At 33.5% G+C, this 19,444-nt stretch overlaps 1 protein-coding gene across 2 annotated transcripts in view; it reads right to left on the bottom strand.

Moving 5' to 3' along the window:
• Positions 1-19,444, bottom strand: part of EIF3E (eukaryotic translation initiation factor 3 subunit E) — a 41,975-nt gene that overhangs the window by 2,134 nt on the left and 20,397 nt on the right. For both annotated transcript variants that reach the window (XM_076005076.1, XM_012786317.3), the window contains 3 exons: positions 11,606-11,732; positions 10,322-10,423; positions 8,668-8,777 (listed from right to left, as the gene is read on the bottom strand). In XM_076005076.1, the coding sequence (XP_075861191.1) occupies positions 8,668-8,777; positions 10,322-10,423; positions 11,606-11,732 (339 nt within the window). The remainder of the gene's footprint in view (positions 1-8,667; positions 8,778-10,321; positions 10,424-11,605; positions 11,733-19,444) is intronic.

Genomic DNA, 19,444 nt, shown 5'->3' with positions numbered 1-19,444 from the left:
TAATATTGGGGTGAAAAAAAACACAATAAAAAATAATAATACAATTTTAAAAAGTAAATAAAAATGAATAAAAAAAAATACAACAAAACAACTATTTACAAATTATTTTTCTGTCCAAGGACTGACTATATAATGATTATACAAAGTAAACCTACTACGAGGAGCATCAGCAATAAGTATAATCTAATGAAAACTCTAAATAAAACTCAGGGCTGCTGTGTATATTTGTGTTATTAACTCTAGGGACACCCCCTAGAGTTGTATACTTCATAACTTATATAACCACTGAATTTTAGAGAAGCAAGAGGGAAGCCATACTGTGAAGACCCCAATCTAAAATACTTTTTGACATCAACCAATCTGCATTTTTTATTTTTCCAAATTATGATCAGGTTGAAGAGGGCTGTTGCTGCATTTAATTTTTCAGGACTAAAAAGCAAGCACCACCTGTGGTAAGCAGGGTAAACCAATCAGTCAGCTGATGAAAGAATATCTATGTATGCACCTATAATACTTAAGAGTATATATTTAAAAGTGTATAGTACATATGCATACATATATGGGTATTTATACATAAACAGCAACTGTCCTTTATCTTCATTAAAGATATCACATACTGCCCAGCCTTTTAATATAATCACTGATTTGATGAAAACTAGAATATCATCAATAAAATCATTCCTTAGATTATGAACTAAAATTTCTGATAGCAATCCCAACTTTAATACATAAATATTCAAGCCATTAGTGACTATATAATTAATTATTTAATTCCAGAGCTCCTAATCCAAATGTAACCAATCTAGTTAATAAAAATACATTTAAGGAAATAGTGTAATCTCTATGCTATCCCTATTTTATATGTCTATTGACAATGAGTTCATAGAATTTTGTTGAAAATGTAAAAGTTAAGTTAGGCTACCAATATAATAGTGCAAAACTAAATCTATGAAGACAATTATTTTAAATTTAAGAGAAGCTTAAAGTTAAAAACAAGATAAATATGGAATACAGCCAACTAAACCATAAAATCCTCAGGATTTGTGTCAAAAACATGTTCTTTCTGTGTTTTACTTTTTCTTCACCAAGGCACCCTGTATCAATGTTCTTTGTGTTTTTATAACCAATTTTTCTATACACACACATTCATAGCAAACATAAGAAATAATTAATCCAAGACTATTACTTCACATGGACAAATTTTATTCTCTATTCTATCACTACTGTCTAAATAAATCCCATTTTTAAAAAGCCACTAAAAATAGGAAAACATGCCATTTTACTTAAACAAGAAGTCCTTTTTTTTTTTTAATTCCTGTAACTGGTGTTTCCTATGGCCCCCAATAAACTCTTTGTGTTTCCTGCTGAAGTTTGACTATAGAAACAAGTAAATTTCATTCCCATTGGCATTAGCAAAGGAAGTATATGCCTGATACTTTTACCTGAAGTTGCTAATCTAAAGAATAGATTTTCCAAACATACTTGCAAATGAAACAATCTGTACAAAACATATTAAAACTCTAACCTTCAAGGTATCTATATTCTGCTTTTCAAAAGTAGAAACATTATTTCCAGATAGCAATTAGTTATATATTAATATACATTTGGTATCATAAAAAATTATAATGAAACATCCAGTCTTGAAACTTATCTGATTCTTTTCCAATTGAGAAGTCCTATCAATTTCTTTTCTTTTTTGGGGGGGGAGTAGACGGGGTCTCGCTCTGCCAGGTAGGCTGGAGTGCAGTGACACACAATCATAACTCACTGTAGCCTCAAACTCCTGGGCTCAAGGGCTCAGCTTCCTTAGTAGCTGGATCTACAGGCATATGCCACAAGGCCCAGCTAATTTTCCTATTTTTAGCAGAGATGGGGGCTCACTCTTGCTCAGGCTGGTCTCAAACTACTGAACTCAAGTTATCCTCCACTTCGGCTTCCCAGAATACTAGGATTAGAGGTGTGAGCCACCGCACCTGTTAATACTAAAAATTTGTAGGCAGCTTAGAGTAAACATTTAAATGTTTTCTGTAAATCCCTTACACACATCTCTAAGCTGACTAGTTCTGTTCAACTGACACAAAAACATGGTATTGAGTATGTTAAATAAGATATGCATAGAATCAAGTGCTATTTCAAAAGCAAAATTATTCCATCCTCAGCTCAAAATCTTTAAACATGTTCATGTTTCCAGCACAGAATCATATACATTTTTTAAGTTTCTGAGCAGTCAATAGCACCAGTGGCACCAATTAAGGACATACAATTATCTAAATATAGGTAACCAATTAGGACTTCATAGGCTCTAGCCAGGGGTCCTCAAACTACGGCCCAAGGGCCACATGTGGCCCGCCGAGGACATTTATCCGGCCTGCTGGGTGTTTTTGCCACCGCTGCCTGTCCTGCTTAGCAGCCGACTCGTCCTGGGCCCACAGTGCACATGTGTGGAATGTGCGCCGCAATCTCCAATGGCCCTTCAATGGTCTGAGGGACAGTGAACTGGCCCCCTGTTTAAAAAGTTTGAGGACCCCTGCTAGGCTGATATTTTTCTTTTCTTAAACTTCTTTTTTTGTAGAGACGAGGTCTCACCATGTTGCCCAGGCTGGTCTCGAACTCCTGGCCTCAAGTGATACTCCCACCTTGGCCTCCCAAAGTGATGGGATTACAGATATAAGCCACTGTGCCCAGCCAAGTTGATTTTCTATCAGGTTTCCAATGCCTAATCTCTAAGACAGTGGCCCTTCTCTGAACCCTCCCATAGCCACCAACCTCTCCCCACCTCACACCTCCATCTTAATAAAGATTTGAGAAAATAAGGATTTGGGGATACTACATTTCACATGTCTTATTAATTACATCTTTAAATAACTTGGCTTTCCAAATTTTATTTGATAAGCACATTTTATTTCAAAAACTGCTGATTTAAACATTAAGATATGGGAATCTCTGGTCACCACAGGCCATACTCAAAGAAAAATACTCCAAGTCTTTCTAAGAGTATGCTAAGACAAGAAACTAAAGAGTAAATGTTAAGTGTAAACTGTATTTAACTATGAGACTGGGAGGAAATAGGAACAAGAAAACAGGATAAAACAGAAACAGTAAATGCTACATGTGACAACTGAAAATTCTTGCTGAATTTTCCAACATCTCTTTATAACTTTATAGTTAACATAATCTTATAGTTAATGCAGAAATGCAATGATGATGGCTTTGGAAACTATTTATTACCATCTGGAAACATATCTTTCTATTTCTCTCTACTATCGGTAAGTATAATTCTAAATATAAATTGTTATGTGGTAATAAGAACTTTAAGAAAACTATTAAGATCTTTGTTACTTAATAAAATAAGCAAAGTAGAATAACTTCCTAACTTAAAGAAATGCAAGGGTAGTTAGCAAATACCTTCTTCTATGAAAAGCCAAAACTAACCCCCTATAAGGAAATTGTATTAATGTATGCTTCAACATGTTTATCATACACACTCAAAATATTACTTCCATACTTTGTTTTTATCTGCAATTGAAAACTGGTCCAAGAATTATTTCAGAACAGCTTTTAAATTTCAGACACATACTGTATCTGATAAACTATTCAGCTATATTAAATTAAATCCCACCATAGTAATCTTTTCTGACAGATGTTGCACACTTTATGGTAAACAGATTTGTAACTTATCCTACAAATCTACAGAGTTGTATATAAGCTGTTAAAAAACATTCTTAATATGTATTTTTATAAAGATATGGCTATCACATGTGCTTACAGTCATTTAGTCAGGAAATCTATTAACAGAGAATGTTCCAAATCACAAATGAAAAGAGTTGTTTAATAAATAACCATGGGTTGTATACTATTCTATTTAGCATTTTAAATGTATCCTTTGGGGAAAGAATAGGAGGCCAGAGATACATCCTTTCTCTTTGGCCTAAAAAAGACAGAATATCAAATAACTTTACACTAATTAGAGGCAGAGACAGGCCAGCATAAACTAGTGAATAGAATAACTTCTCATAATTATTAGTAGTATTCAGTGGGAAAAAGTCTAGTTTGAGGATTAAAGATACTCCATTTAGAGAGTTATCAGGGTTCAATGTATCTTCTACCTAAATTACTTCTCTGGTTTTCAATGTGCAAAATATGTCCATGTCATTCTCTATAATCACTCAGCACTGTATTTCAAAACACCTATCATAATTTAATATCTGTTTTCTACCTCTGGATTTTAAGCTCTTTGAGAGTGTGCTCAATATTTTCTACCTAGTGTCTGGCCAGAAGAGGCACTCAGTAACATTTATGATGTTTTCTTTGGACAGCAATACTACTAGTTATGTTGCTATTAATTAATTATATCTTAATCATGATACATAGCATTATTTGCCCTCTTTAGAAAGCTGAAATGTTTTGCACATTCCTAAAATGACACAATACAGAACTGGAGAAGGGATCATATGACTGGTTGCCAGGGATTCAAACGAGGGACTGGAAGGGAAGTGGGTACCACTATAAAAGAACAACTTGAGGGATTTTTGTGGTGATGGAAATGTTCTATACCTTGAATATATTCAATGCCAATGTCCTGGATGCTATATTTTAACATAGTTTTGCAAAGCATTACTAATGGGAGAAACCTAATAAAGAGCACAGGGGATATCTATTATTTCTTACTACTGACCTATAATCATCTTAAAAGTTTAATTTCTTAAAAAAAATAAGCAAGCTCTTGCATGAGAATCACTGGGGACCTTTTAAAAATACAATTGCTGGTGTCTCCCTCCAGAGAATGTTTTTGTTTTTTAGGGGTTAGACTCAGTCATCCATTATTTTTGTTTAGTACTTTTTAACACACTGACTGCCACATTCGAAAAAAAAAATGTTTTCCCTGGGGCCACAGTGTTTTATTAAAACAAAATGGTCCTTTCTAATTTGTTATTTTTTATTGTTTTCTGTGTGTATTATATGCAACACAATCCATGTTTTTAGAATTAAATTGTCAATATTAATTGTGACAATGAACATCAACAAGTTAAGATTTTCATGAACCAACTGTAGGATTTTGCTTCACGAGGCCCCAGGCTCAAAACTAGCCTGAGTTCAATACAACTTGCATGGCAGTCAATGTGTTAAAGCTTCCCATTTGATTGTAATGTGCTGCCAGGACTACAAATCACTAATTTAGAGCAGTGATTCCCTAAGGCTGACCACAAACAAATCACCTGGGAAGCTTTAAACCCAGATTCTCAAGCCTTGATCCTAGAGATTTCTGATTCAGAAGGTCTGGGGTGAAACCAGGAAATCCATTCTTTTTAAGTTTAAGTTGTTGTTGTTTAACTTTTCCAGATGGTTCTGATGTACAGCTAGGTTTAAAATCTCTGGATTGTAGAAGAATTATTATTTTTTCTATGTATTGTTTAAAGGTAATTACTAGCTCTGTTGGTCATTATATCATGGATTCCAAGTCCTTGGAGTCTGAATCAAGATGTCTGCTGTATTTATAAAATCCCAACATAAATACTTAACATTATTTTCAGTCACTATATTTCTAACCCATTAAAGAAGCTTTAAAAACATGAAGAAGCTGACCTTCGTAATTCGTTATATACTACAGGTATTATATCATTAATTTTTCACTCCATCACAGCAGGCTGTAATTACATGCCTAAAAAATTGGCAACCTAACAGTGTTTTCTGATTCTAGCTGTGCTTTGGCATAATCATTCCCCAAGATCCAAAGAGTACAGTGGCCCTGCCACACATCACTGCATAGCATACTCAGTAAATCTGATTCAGAAATTTAAAGTGGCTATAGGAAACCTGTATTTGACGGGGAAACAACAACAACAACAGACTCTATATGAGACACATAGTTAAACAATGACTTAGGGTTTTCATCGTTATTCTCTGGCTCAACACTAACAAATTAGTCTAAATCTAATACTTCTGAAAATATAAATTGTTCATGAAAAGGAATTTATAGTGAGGCACAGTACAATGAATGCTGGACACCTACTAGACAAGGGTCTGTCATTAAATAAGATCTAAGTAGCTTAATGCTCCTTAGACTTAAATTTCCCAGGTATAAAAATAATGAAGCTGTTCTAAGGGAATCGTGTGCAAAATTATGTTTCCAGAAGTCATAGGGTTCCAAAGAGGTGTCTTAGTAGACAGGAGAAAAGTTGAACAGAGATACAGGATAAGTAGGGTGAAGGATTTCTACTCTGATCTGCTTATATACATAAATAAATACATCTATGTATATATATATAAAATATTGCATTTGAAAATAAGTCCTACTGTTTACACACATGCACAACAGAGATTTGAAAGCCATGGCTCTAGATCTTGAAATGGGAACCATCTTTCAAGTATACCATACTTTAAATACATTTCCATCCCTGCAAGAAGTTACTGGAAAGTCCTAGTCTAGATGATTCAATAACTATGTGTGTTGTTGGATTAAAAGGTCCTTAAGATTTCTTACAGTCAAAAATTCTACCCTAATAATTGAAGAAAACACATTACTAATCTATGTATTCTTTTTTTTTTTTTTTTTTGAGACAGAGTCTCACTTTGTTGCGCAGGCTAGAGTGAGTGCCGTGGTGTCAGCCTAGCTCACAGCAACCTCAAACTCCTGGGCTCAAGCAATCCTGCTGCCTCAGCCTCCCGAGTAGCTGGGACTACAGGCATGCGCCACCATGCCCGGCTAATTTTTTTTCTATATATATGTTAGTTGGCCAATTAATTTCTTTCTATTTATAGTAGAGACGGGTCTCGCTCTTGCTCAGGCTGGTTTCGAACTCCTGAACTCAAACGATCCACCCGCCTCGGCCTCCCAGAGAGCTAGGATTACAGGCGTGAGCTACCGCGCCCGGCCTAATCTATGTATTCTTAATCATCTAAGTTAGTAAAAAAGGTAGCCAGAAAAAGTCTGAACAACCTTAGTGAAAGGAAATACCATCACTGGAAGAAAAAAAAAATTCCAGACTTTGGAAAGCCACTAGAACTTTAGTCTCAAAATGCTTTGGAGACTTTATCAAGCAGAAAACTATAGGGGTCAAAGAAAAAAATAAAAATCTAAACCAAGATAGGTAATGATAATACCACATAAAAGTTTACAGAAGTATTCTTACTCTATAACTTCTTTGAGCTGCACATCTCTTGAGTAGGCAGGCCAAATACTTAATCTATTTTACTGTTAAAGATAAACTGAATCCCAGGAAACAAAATAATGAATCCATGGCCCCAGAGTTAATAAAAGAAAAGAGCTAAATTAGAACAAACCTTCTTATACGCAGTAACTAGAGGCAAACACTGAAGTAAAAAAGTTATCATGGACAAAAATTCAAGTGTACTAATGCTAAGAACAAAAGAAATTTATTTATATAACAAATATTTATAGTATCCTCAAACTATACTGTACAAACCATGTTAGTAGCAAAGTTAGTATACTAGGTGCTAAAGATACAAAAAAGAGAGTCACAGCTTTCAAAAAGCCCAACAGGGGTGGTTAAATAAGTTCTGGACCATGAATTCTAATGAGAAATGGGGAAAATTTCACATGGGAAACCAAAATACTAACATCCCTCTTTCACAAGCCCTAATTACAAATATTAAAAGCAAAGAACAATGCAAGAATTCAGTTACCTATTGTCCACCAGAGTCCCAAATATGACGTACTCACTTCTTTATTTCACAACCAACTACATAATAGAAATTTGCATATATTCTTTAAGAGAATCAGATTTTTAAAATTATGTCTGCAAGCTATAGTAGAGTACTAATAAAACTAAAGCCAAAGATTCAATTCTCATAGGAAAAGCATATGATTACACTATACTTCTAACTCTGGACAACCACTTCAATGGCAACCCAGTAAAGTTAGGCAAGCAAATATGGATTAGCAAAAACAAATGGCATTAAAGAAAAAGAATTTGTTTTACACACAATTCCTCAGAGGCAAACATTAAAGTAGTAAGTTTTTAAATGTTTATGTTTGACTTCATCTGTGACCACAGGATGCTAGTTATTTTTCAAACTCTAATATGTACAATTAGTTTCTAATAGGTTATGTACATTTCACAATTTTTTCCTAATAATTTTTTCACAGAACAGAGAAAATTTCAACTAAAATTCATAATTGTTCCATGTTTCAACATTTCAGGATGTCATAGGAATTTACTATATGAGAATTCAAATACATAATTAAATAAAACAAACTCAATGGAAATGATTACCAAATGTAGTGGTCTTTCAACAGAATTTCTGATTTACTGGCTATCTCCTTAATTTGAACTCCTCTTGAAAACCATTTTAAAACCAGTTACTTCACTTTTCTCCCTATGTAATGTTACAATAGTATTAATTTACTCTTTTAAAAAGTAACTGATAATCGTATACTATCCTCAGCTTAGTATTTTGAAAAGTCATCCTGTGTCACACATGGAAGCCAAAAATGCTTGAGTGTGTAGCATCCCATAATTCAAAAAGAGTTAGCTTTTTATCATAAATCACTATCAAATTGTTTCCTTTTTCTTCTAAAAGCAAAAGGGAAATAAAATAAAAATCCAATTAACTGGAATCTTATTAAGTGTAACTTTACAATAAATCGAAATTTCTAGGAATTTATAAGTATAATAGAAAATATAAATCAAATCATAGCGTTCTTACTTAATGCTAATACACTGGTGGATGCGACAAAAAGTCTCAAATATGAAGAGACGGGCATTTTCAATGAAATCCTCAAGACAAGCCACCAAGAAGAAGTCATTCACAAGTACCTATATGTATAAAATACAAAAAAGAAAAAAAATTATGAAGCTGACAAGCAATTTTCAGAAACCTAACTCAAATATTTTGTCTGCTTTAATGTTCCATTCAGTGTAATTCTGTCATCATGAGTTCTACACCACAGTACTTTCTTGAACATGATGTTCAAGCCTTTAATAATTTACAAAAGCAATAAAAGAGTGCTACCAAAAAATGACCTAAAAAACTACAATGTTTTCTTGTTCTATCCTGTGCATTATCCTCTGTATAAGTGCTCTGTAGGTAACATATCTTTTCCACCTATTTAAAATAAATAGTTATAAATGGACTAAAGACATGAATATTTCTCTGACATTATTTCTAAGTAGACTTAGAAATTACAAAGGAAATGAATGTAAGAGGTGGCTCCTATTCCATAGATGTTATAACTAAAAGAGAATAAACTTTAAAAACAGCAACCAAGTGCCCTCTGGCTCTTCTAGATTTATAGCAAGGCCTAGATCATGAGTCCTCAAACTTTTTAAACAGGGGACCAGTTCACTGTCCCTCAGACAGTTGGAGGGCCGGACTATAGTTGTAAAAAAACTATGAACAAATTCCTATGCACACTGCACATATCTTATTTTGAAGTAAAAAAACAAACAGGCAAAAACACCTGCATGTGGCCTGCGGGCTGTAGTTTGAGGACGCCTGGCCTAGATACTGAATGTAATGAATATATACCAATATTTACTTTAATAATGTCACACATGACTACAAAAACACCTATTACCATATTGGATTCTAATTTTCTATTTTGCCTAATGTTTGAAAATCAATTCTGAATGTGTATTTCATTTTTTTCTTAGAAAGTCAAGTCTGTCAATAAACAGACTATCTTAGTCTATCAACAACTTTGCCTATTTTGTGCCAAATTTTTAGTTCAAAAGATGAAATTGATGACTAGAAATTTGTGAATCTGGTAAATGCAGCTACATTTGGCAGATAAATTCTCAGTTTAATTACTTAAAACCTGCGAATTAACTATTCAAAACAACCATAATCTAACTCTTCCACAGTTGCTCTGAAGGTACTTTAGTTTCTACTAAACAACAGCAGACATTGTAGTTATAAGATTCATAACTACAGTGAATTGCCTGGTTTATCACAAATGTTAAATACAATCATGTGAAAAAATTTTAAGATCAACTCACCTATGAAACAAAATTGAGAATCACAGTTGTGATGTACAATTCAATGACCTGGCCCATATGTATAAAATATCTTATATATTTACTCATTTATAATAAGATATGGTAGGTAGCATATCTTTTACTAAAATATATCTTAATTAAATTACCCCTAATGTTTTAACCAGTTGCCCTAACAAAAGGGATACACACATGGCAACATTAAAAATGTCTTCAGCCTAGCACACTGCCAAACAACTTGCCATTTTAAGATTAATAAACATTTCTGATATAATTAATTCATTACTTTAAGACTGCAAGATTAACTCTACAATATCCAAAGTTTTAAGAATATTATTAGTTTATAAGTAAAAATTCATACTTACTGACTCACATTCCCTCAGTTTTTTCTGAGCCCCATCAAAGTCAAAGTTAACATACAAGCATTCAACGAATTCTGTAATTGGGTCTTTATATGTGTAAGACTCCTGTAAAATTAAGTCAAAGGTCAAATTATATCTGGTTCAATATTGTTTAGCAGATTGCCCCTAGAATATCCCAACCTTCTTGTCTTCTTTCTTTACAATTTCTAGCCAAATTACCTAGCATTATTGTCTCAAAGCAATTGCATCTATCCTGATTCCAGAACACATCTTATGTCTTTCAAACCAAGCTCTCGAAATTCTGATCCTAGAGTGATTCCAAAAACTTTCAAATTCCCCTACTACCAAAAATCTCCCTTAGTCAATAACTATGATGCACTTGCCCAAGGATAATGGTATTCATTCCTTACTGAATGAGAATTACTACTTTGTATTTAATTCATTCTTAGATCAAATAAATACTTAAGTTCTTTTTCTAATCCATGGTTTTTGCTGAGAAGCTCACTAGGTATCAACCAGCAGGCCTGCAGCTTTTTCCCAACTTGGGGACTATTAATCCTGTATTTATGAATATATAACGTATATTAAATACCTACCTGACACACATCAATAATCATTCATACCACATCTACTGTGTTTCCCTGAAAATAAGACCTACCCATAAAATAACCCCTAGCAGGATTTCTAAGCATTTGCACAATATAAGCCCTACCCGGAAAACAATACCTAGTGATGGGCGTGGCTATGCAGCATATCTGCACAACCCATGCATTTTGTTGCAGAGCGGTAGAGAAGACGAGCAGCCCTTCTCATCTGCCCCATGAGACCTCTATTGCTTAATATGAGAGATTGGGGCTAATGGTTCTAAAGGAAAGGGTCGCAAGAAATTCAGGATGGAATTCAGGGTTTGGAGAGTTATGAGGACGTTCCAGAAGAAGACGACTTAACTATATTTGAATAAATGTAGATTGTTGTACCGTACTTAAAAAAAATAATGTACCGTACTTAAAAAAAATAATACATCCCCTGAAAATAAGCCCTAGGGTGTCTTCTTGAGGAAAAATAAGTATAAGACTCTGTCTTATTTTGGGGGAAACACGGTAAATAGTATATCTTGGACTCAAAGACAGTAAATGTCCATTTGATGTTCTTCTAAAATTCATGTATACTTCCCTCCTATTTTTTAACCTATTTTAACCTTAAGAACTTAGAGTCCTACTTTAGAAAAAGAGATCACACCTAAAGTTTAGGTACTTTAAAAAAATAAATATAGATTTTAGTTTTTACCTGTTGAATAACCTTGACTAAGTCTTTTAGCACTTGCCGGCGTTTTCGAACATCCTTGTTTGTTATGACTGCTGTAGTCAAATAGCGAAGAATATGTGGACACATTGTCTGAATTGCATTAAGATACCTAAGGTAAAAATATAAACTCTGTGAGTTAAACACTTGAGCAGCCCAACAGTCTCACTAACCTAAGACTGCAAACACTTAAGAATGAATACTGTAAGGGTGTCTCCTTCTTCCAGGAAATAAAGAAACAGAATCTAACTTCAGGAATCTAAATAATGAGAATGCCAGCCAGTATTCCCCAATTTATAGTGAGATGGAAGAATCATTTAAGAATCCTATTATGATTTTTTTAGTAACAGGATTTTAGAAGACTTTTCTGCATGCTGTCAGTGTGTTCCCAAAGACTACCAAGCTATGACTTTCAATCATCCATTAGAACAAAGTATTCTTCTACATGCAAAGTATTCATCATAATCAGAAAATTGGGCACTTAACTGTCATGTGCGTTGCATTTAACCAATGCTAGTTTTGAGCCCGGAACCTCATGAAACATATATAACTCACACATCTCTTTACCTTGAGAGCTGTGTGGTGTACAAGCAGCTCACATTGCTGTGCTATGGCATACATGTTACGTGATGGTTAGAGCCCTGGGCAAAACCCTGAAGTTGGTTTGTGAAAATCTTACTTGTTGATTTTCTTATTGTTAAATTAAGATTTACAATTTAATTCTAAAAGTGTCAATTAAATGAACAGAAATCAATAAATGTCATTTTTCTATTTATGTTTACCTTTAAATTATACTTAAGCCTGACAAGAAAAACACTTTTTACCCCTTATGAACTATTTTTCTGGTTTTCACATTACTAATTTCCAAGTTTTTATATTACTGTTTCATTGAAAAAAACACAGAAAACAATAAAAAAAACCAATTTTTTCATTAAATTAGAAAGGTTTGTTTGTTTTCAAAGTTTTTATTCTATTTTCATAATAAAACACCATAGCCCCAAGGGAAAAAAATTTTTTTTCTAGTGTGATAGTCAATGTGTTAAAGAATTCAGGGGTTGAAAGACTCAAAACAATAATAAGAAGAAAACTATTACAATAACACAAGGCCTTGGGTAAACTGGTAGCAGTAATTAGAAAGGAAAAGATATCAGGTAAATATCAAAAGGGACTTAGCTAATATTTAGCAAATCTTGCTATTCTGATGATAAATGACAACCCTCTGTCATTAGATGTTTATTCTATATTTCTCCTGCTCAATAAACAGTTCCCTATTTTTTATCCAATAAATAGTAATTGAGCACCTCTGAGTGCCAGACACTATGCCAAGCTCAGAATTATTAATATTTGTCAATAAAGTCCAATTCTCTTAGGTGGACATTTAAGCCCCAAATTACCCAGCTCCATCTCTCATCATACCATCACTGACAACTCCTGTTTTTCTTCTTGAAGCTCATTCCATGTGGATGGCTCTCCCAAACACATACCCCTGAAAGCCTAATTCTTAGTCATCCTTCAGGGTCCAGCTTAGACACTTTGTTTTCCAAGTTCTTCCAGACTACGATTAATGAATTTATATTTTATTGTAGATTCCCACAAAATGTTGCTTTAACTCTTGAGAGGACCCCAGAATCTGTTAAATAACACCTAATACTATCTAGTCCCACTTACCCTACCTTGAATGCCCTCTAAACAAGCAAGGTATGAAAAGAATCAATATCCATTCTGGAATAAAACAATTTCTAAGAAAAGATATCTAAAATGTACCAGCTAAAAATTGTACCAATCCAAAAATTAAGCCTGAGTTTTAAATGGAAATTTTTAAATTGTAATACTAGTTCATAACAATTACTTATTTCAATAGTATCTTGCCAGAGACCTTGTGTACAAGCACAGGAGAGCATGGTTGTTTTTCATAGTATGAGTTTTGAAGTAGATAATTTTAGTAGGCATTTATGGGACTCATTCACAAATTTATCTAAACTCATTATACATGACTAGATAATTCTATTTGTTGTATAGAATTTTAAACACATTTCTTTTTACTTATCCTAAACTTTATACCACTATAACATATACATGTTCATTATCTTTACTGGAGGATGACTTCCTTGGGAAACCCACTGTTTCTTTGTGTATATGCCAGAGGCTGACAAAATTTTTGTAAAGAATCTGTTAATAGTAAAACTTGAAATTTCTTAGAAAATTGATGTTATTTTTATTTAGCAAACAAACACTTTTACAAACTAAATTTTACATCTTTTTATTAAGTGGAAGTAATATGGCCTTGTATTACAGATGCATTTTTTTCCCCTAATAGCATGTACATTTAGTGGCAAAATTATATCTAATAGCCTACGAACACTTTCTACCTTACACCCGGTATGTATTACATTACACTTCAAAGTTCAACATTTTTCAAATGTGTTACTTATCTGCACTTTAGATTCAGAATAAATTATGACAGAAACGGTAATATACATGACATAAGAGATCTTAACCTGAATAAGCATCTAAACTCACTTCAGGAAAAATGTAAAAATTATCTCCAAGTGCTTTTTATATTAAAAAAAAATCCTACAATTCACAATCTATGTAAAGTATCAATTTAACTTGCACTCAACCAATCACATTAAACTGTAATACTGTGCTATTAGAAGTAAAAATAGGAAGAACATGATACTTTCTTAATAAATCTCTACTACCTATCAGACAATTGAAAAACACATGCTGATTGTAGGCATACAAATGAAAACTACACATTGAAACTGAACTCTTCCAAGGAAAGAACACACAGCCCAGGAAATGGCTGAAACAATGTTCTGTCAAGTCATCTGGTATTTTCATATGAAAAAAGTTAGGATAAAAAAAGAAAATCAAAATAAGCCATGAAGACATTACTGACAAGAAAGAAAATATGATGGTACCCTAACTCTATGGCAAGTGAAAACAATTAAGCACAGTATTTTTGTGAACTAAACGTCATAATAACACTAGTAGCTTTCTTTTCCACATTTTGCTAACAGGCTGTTTCTGTTTTTAAAAAGTTCCACAGGCCGGTGCGGTGGCTCATGCCTGTAATCCTAGCACTCTTGGAGGCCGAGGTGGGAGGATCGCTCAAGGTCAGGAGTTCAAAAACCAGCCTGAGTTAAGTGCGAGATCCCATCTCTACTAAAAATAGAAAGAAATTAGCTGGACACCTAAAATTATATAGAAAAAATTAGCCAGGCATGGTGGCGCATGCCTGTAGTCCCAGCTACTCGGGAGGCTGAGGCAGGAGGATTGCTTGAGCCCAGGAGTTTGAGGTTGCTGTGAGCTAGGCTGATACCATGGAACTCTAGCCTGGGCAACAGAGTGAGACTGTCTCAAAAAAAAAAAAAAAAAGAAAAAAGAAAAGAAAAGGTCCACAGGCATGAGGGTTCTTATTGGAGACATAAAATGTCCTAAAACTGATTGTAATAGTTACATTACTAAGTTACTAAAAATTATTGTACTATATAAACAAGCAAACTCTTCTGGTACCTTAGCACAAATCAAACTATACTACTAGTAGTGTATTTTTCACCACCACACTTTTATAGTTTAAGAAAAAAAAAAGAAAGAAAGCAATTACCAACTACATCCTCAATTAGGTAGTACAAATTATTAATTTCTAAAAAAATTAACACAAGTATGATCTTTTTAATCTTCTGTATAACTAAATGGGAACCACACACGTATTAAAGTGCTTCTGCTATATACTACTTCAGTGTCATGGTTGTTTTCAGGAAAAGCACTTGAGTGACTGAGTCACAAAATGAACTAGTTGCTTTTCTCACAGAACACTATTTTTACTTGCAAGAATGACAGAAAAACCAAAGCTATTCATACTTGGGTATTGGCAGACATATTCTAGAAAATGAAGTGAGCCTGTTCTTCAACAAAAACAAATGATACAATTAGAGCTTTCAAAAAAAGCTAAAATTTTGGAAAATTTTTATCTGCTGCTGGGAGTTTAACAGCTTTCCAACACTTCAAGTGTTTTCTAATGGAATCGATAGTAATGTTAATGAATGTGGTTTTTCTGGTGTTGCATAACATCAACACACTGGAATATCTGCATGACCCTGTATTTCCCAAACAACCAATACATGATATAAAATCATGCATGGGGAAAAGATCCATTCTAATTACAAGATAGATCAATACAGCCTAGAATACCAGTACAGTTTAGAATCTGTAAAGTTCAATGATATGGTTTCAGATTCCACGTTACAAATGATTATTTGCCTAGTTTTATTGCACTTTATTGTATTTTTATTACAAACATAGTATTCACAATTATCTGAAAAGGCTATTAAAACTTTCTTTTCCAACTACATATATGTGTGAGGCTAGGTTTTCTTCACATACTTCAAATAAAACACATAATAGATGGCATGAAAATCCAGCTGTCAATTAACCCAGCAATTAAAGGTCTGCAAAAATGTAAAACAATGTCAATCCTCTAAATTCTTTTGTTTTAAAAGTTTTTTTTCATAAAAAATCCATTGTTTATGTCAAATCTAATCTATTTACTATTTGTTAGTAAGTAAACATATACTTTTAATTTGCTTTACTTTCTAATACAGGAAGACTTAACATCGTTGATAGGTTCTTGGAAACCTTGACTTCAAATGAAATGACTTAGAGAAGGTCCTCAAATAACACTTTCACTAAGAACCACTGGCTTGTAAAAATATTCCCAGAGACAGTTCTGAAGTCATTCCTTTTATCTTCCAAACATCCAATGGCTCTTCAGTACGTATTATCTAATTTGGATCTTTGAGGAGGGAGGCTTTAACTGGATGTTCCAAAAGGGTGCTATTTGTCCTACTAAGTTAGACTGAATATATTCCCATACTCACATACTTTGTTAAACTCCAAAATTACCAATAAATTTATCAAGACCCAGAGTCTTTTTAATGGAATCACTTAAAAACAAAACAAAACCAAACAAAACCCCTCATAGTTCCTCCTTTAGTTAACTGATCTGATAAATACAACGTACGGCAGGTTTTGGAGCATCATCCAAGTATATACAGTATTTCCTTATGATTTTAAATATTTTATTATTTTATTAGTCATATACAGCCATATTCATTTCTACTTTTCATTTTCATCTTTTTTCTTTTATTTTTCAAATGAAATAAGTTTTAAGTTTAGTAATTTCAATATTTTCTAATATATATATTATTTCCATTGCCTACATATGTTTTTCTGTACTTTTTTTCCTTTTGAGACAAGATTTCACCACGTTGCCTAGGCTGGAGGGCAGTGGCAATTCACAGGCATCATCACAGCACACTGCAGCCTCCAACTCCTGGGCACAACGATTCTCCCACCTCAGCTTCCCAAGTAGCTGAGACTACACACTCTACTTTTTTCTGTACTTATAATAAAAGTTTTAAAAGCTGAATAAGTACTCAAAGCTATGAGTTAAAATCTGAGGGCTGCTTTGATAGATATTTCTTTATTAAATATTTAATCTCTTCTTTCATTTAGTTATTTATAATATTTTTAAGTTTTCCAAAATTTACTCTTTTACATTATTACATTCTTAATTTCTAGAGTTAATGTATTCTGCCCAGAAACTCAACCATTAACATTTAAAAAAAATTTTATTGCAGGCTTTCTGGTGGCCTAAGGTATCTAAGAATCTGATAAAAGATATTATTAATAACATATTTAAATAAATATTGGGTAGCAGAGGGGAATAAGAACAGAGTAAGAGGTATTAATCTGAAATAGAATCATGAAAAAATAAAAAGCAATTCTGGAAATGCTCACCCAAATGTTTAGGGTGATATAATACATATCAAAAAATGTGCATGGTCCTGGCCCTAGTGGCAGGAATATTTCTATTTGAACATGGTTATGTTAGGCTGGCTTTACCTGACGATGAAATTAAACATTCCAGTCATAAACTAACTATCCTGATTCCAAGTACTCATAAAACAACCTTCAGCTAATTATATTATGGCTTCCAATGCATTAAATCTACAGGATCAGAACAATCTGTTCAAATGTTTCATGTACTTAGTCCTCTTAGGACTTGCACTTCTCATTATAAATTACTGATGGCATTCTGGGTTTACATATCTGTCTTTCTGAACCTGGTTTTTAATAAATCTATCTGTAGGATATTGCCCAATAAAGTAGCTGAACTTACTCTGCCAAAGTCCAGAATGAAGTAAGGCCACTCTTGTAGGATCTTATTTTAGTGGGCCATTGGCCTTTTTTAAAAAAACCTTTTCCACTACCTTTTTACTTAATTCAACATTTGATTTATATAACTTTTCAGATAATAAACAAGCTACCACGGATCCAGCAAACAGTAAAGTACACACATAGAGAACATTTTAAAAATTGTATATATATAATATTAATACTGAATTTCTGACAACTAGAATTTCTTTATGATGGAACAACTGCTCAGGCAGAATGGAGTTATTTTATCTAGTGAATAATATGAATCAAGAAAGCATATTTGAATGCTACGAAAACATCTCCAATAATAAAACTATAACATTATATAAATTATAAAATTTCGTCTCTCACCAATTATTTACATTTAAAATTATTAATATAACCTTGGAACACAAGATCATGCATCGTCTCCTGGCCCAATGACATATGGTTTTGATTTTTCTTTGCTCAAAGACAAAAACAATTTTCTCTGTTACAACATTCCTCTGCCCATGTTTAGTTTTAACATACTGGACCAGCATTTCATGCAAATAGCAACTAAATTTATCAATACTGAACTTAACTTTGCAATGTTAATGTGAAAAGTAAACAAGGATGCTAAAAGTATTTCTTCTATTAACCAGAATGAGGGGAACATTAACATACAGCATTTAATGCAGAGAACAGTACACATGCCTTTTAAGAATTGCTCCCTGTGAAAAAATTACTGGCACTTCATATCTTAATATTTTTCCATCTGTATCAATAACTTAAATTTCTTTTAAATTAAAGTCCTGATTATGTGAACAATTTAACTGACAAGGTCAAATGTTTTAAAGTCTTAAAAATTTTCCCAGAACAGATGGGGCGTGGTGGCTCACGCCTGTATTCCTAGCACTATGGGAGGCCAAGGTGGGAGGATCACCTGAGGTCAGGTGTTTAAAAACAGCCTGACCAAAAGTGAAACCCAGTTTCTACTAAAAAGAGAAAAAATTAGCTGACTGTGGTGGTGCATGGCTGTAGTCCCAGCTACTTGAGAGGCTGAGACAGGAGGATCGTTTAAGTCCAGGAGTTTGAGGTTGCTGTGAGCTAGGCTGATGCCAAGGCACTCTAGCCTGGGCGACAGAGAGAGATTGCCTCACAAAGCAAAAAAAATTTTTTTCCTAAACACTTAAAGAACATTGTTTATTAATGTGACTCAGTTTAGATTATTATATCTTATCAACCTATCCAAAAATATCACTATAGTGTTACTTTATTTTTAAGATTTTGAAAATTACAGAAATGATTTAAGAACAAGTTGTTTTCATTTGTGTTTTATATCAGAAGAGTATTACATCCTCTCTTTTTCTCTTTTTTAAAGGGACAGGGCCTCATTCTGGTACCCAGGCTGGAGGGCAGTGGTGTGATCATAGCTCACAGCAGCCTCAAACTCCTATGCTCAAGAGATCCTCCTGCCTTAGCCTCCAGAGTACATAGGACTATAGGTACTTGCAGGGGCACTGGGCTAAATTTTTTTTTTTTTTTTAGAGATGGGGTCTTGCTATGTGCCCATACTACTCTCAAACTCCTGGCCTTAAGCTATCTTCCCACCCCAGCCTCTCAGAGTGCTGGGATTAT

Source organism: Microcebus murinus, chromosome 7 (assembly GCF_040939455.1).
Source record: "Microcebus murinus isolate Inina chromosome 7, M.murinus_Inina_mat1.0, whole genome shotgun sequence".
NCBI lineage: Eukaryota > Metazoa > Chordata > Mammalia > Primates > Cheirogaleidae > Microcebus > Microcebus murinus.
This window is presented reverse-complemented; position numbering and strand designations above follow the sequence as displayed.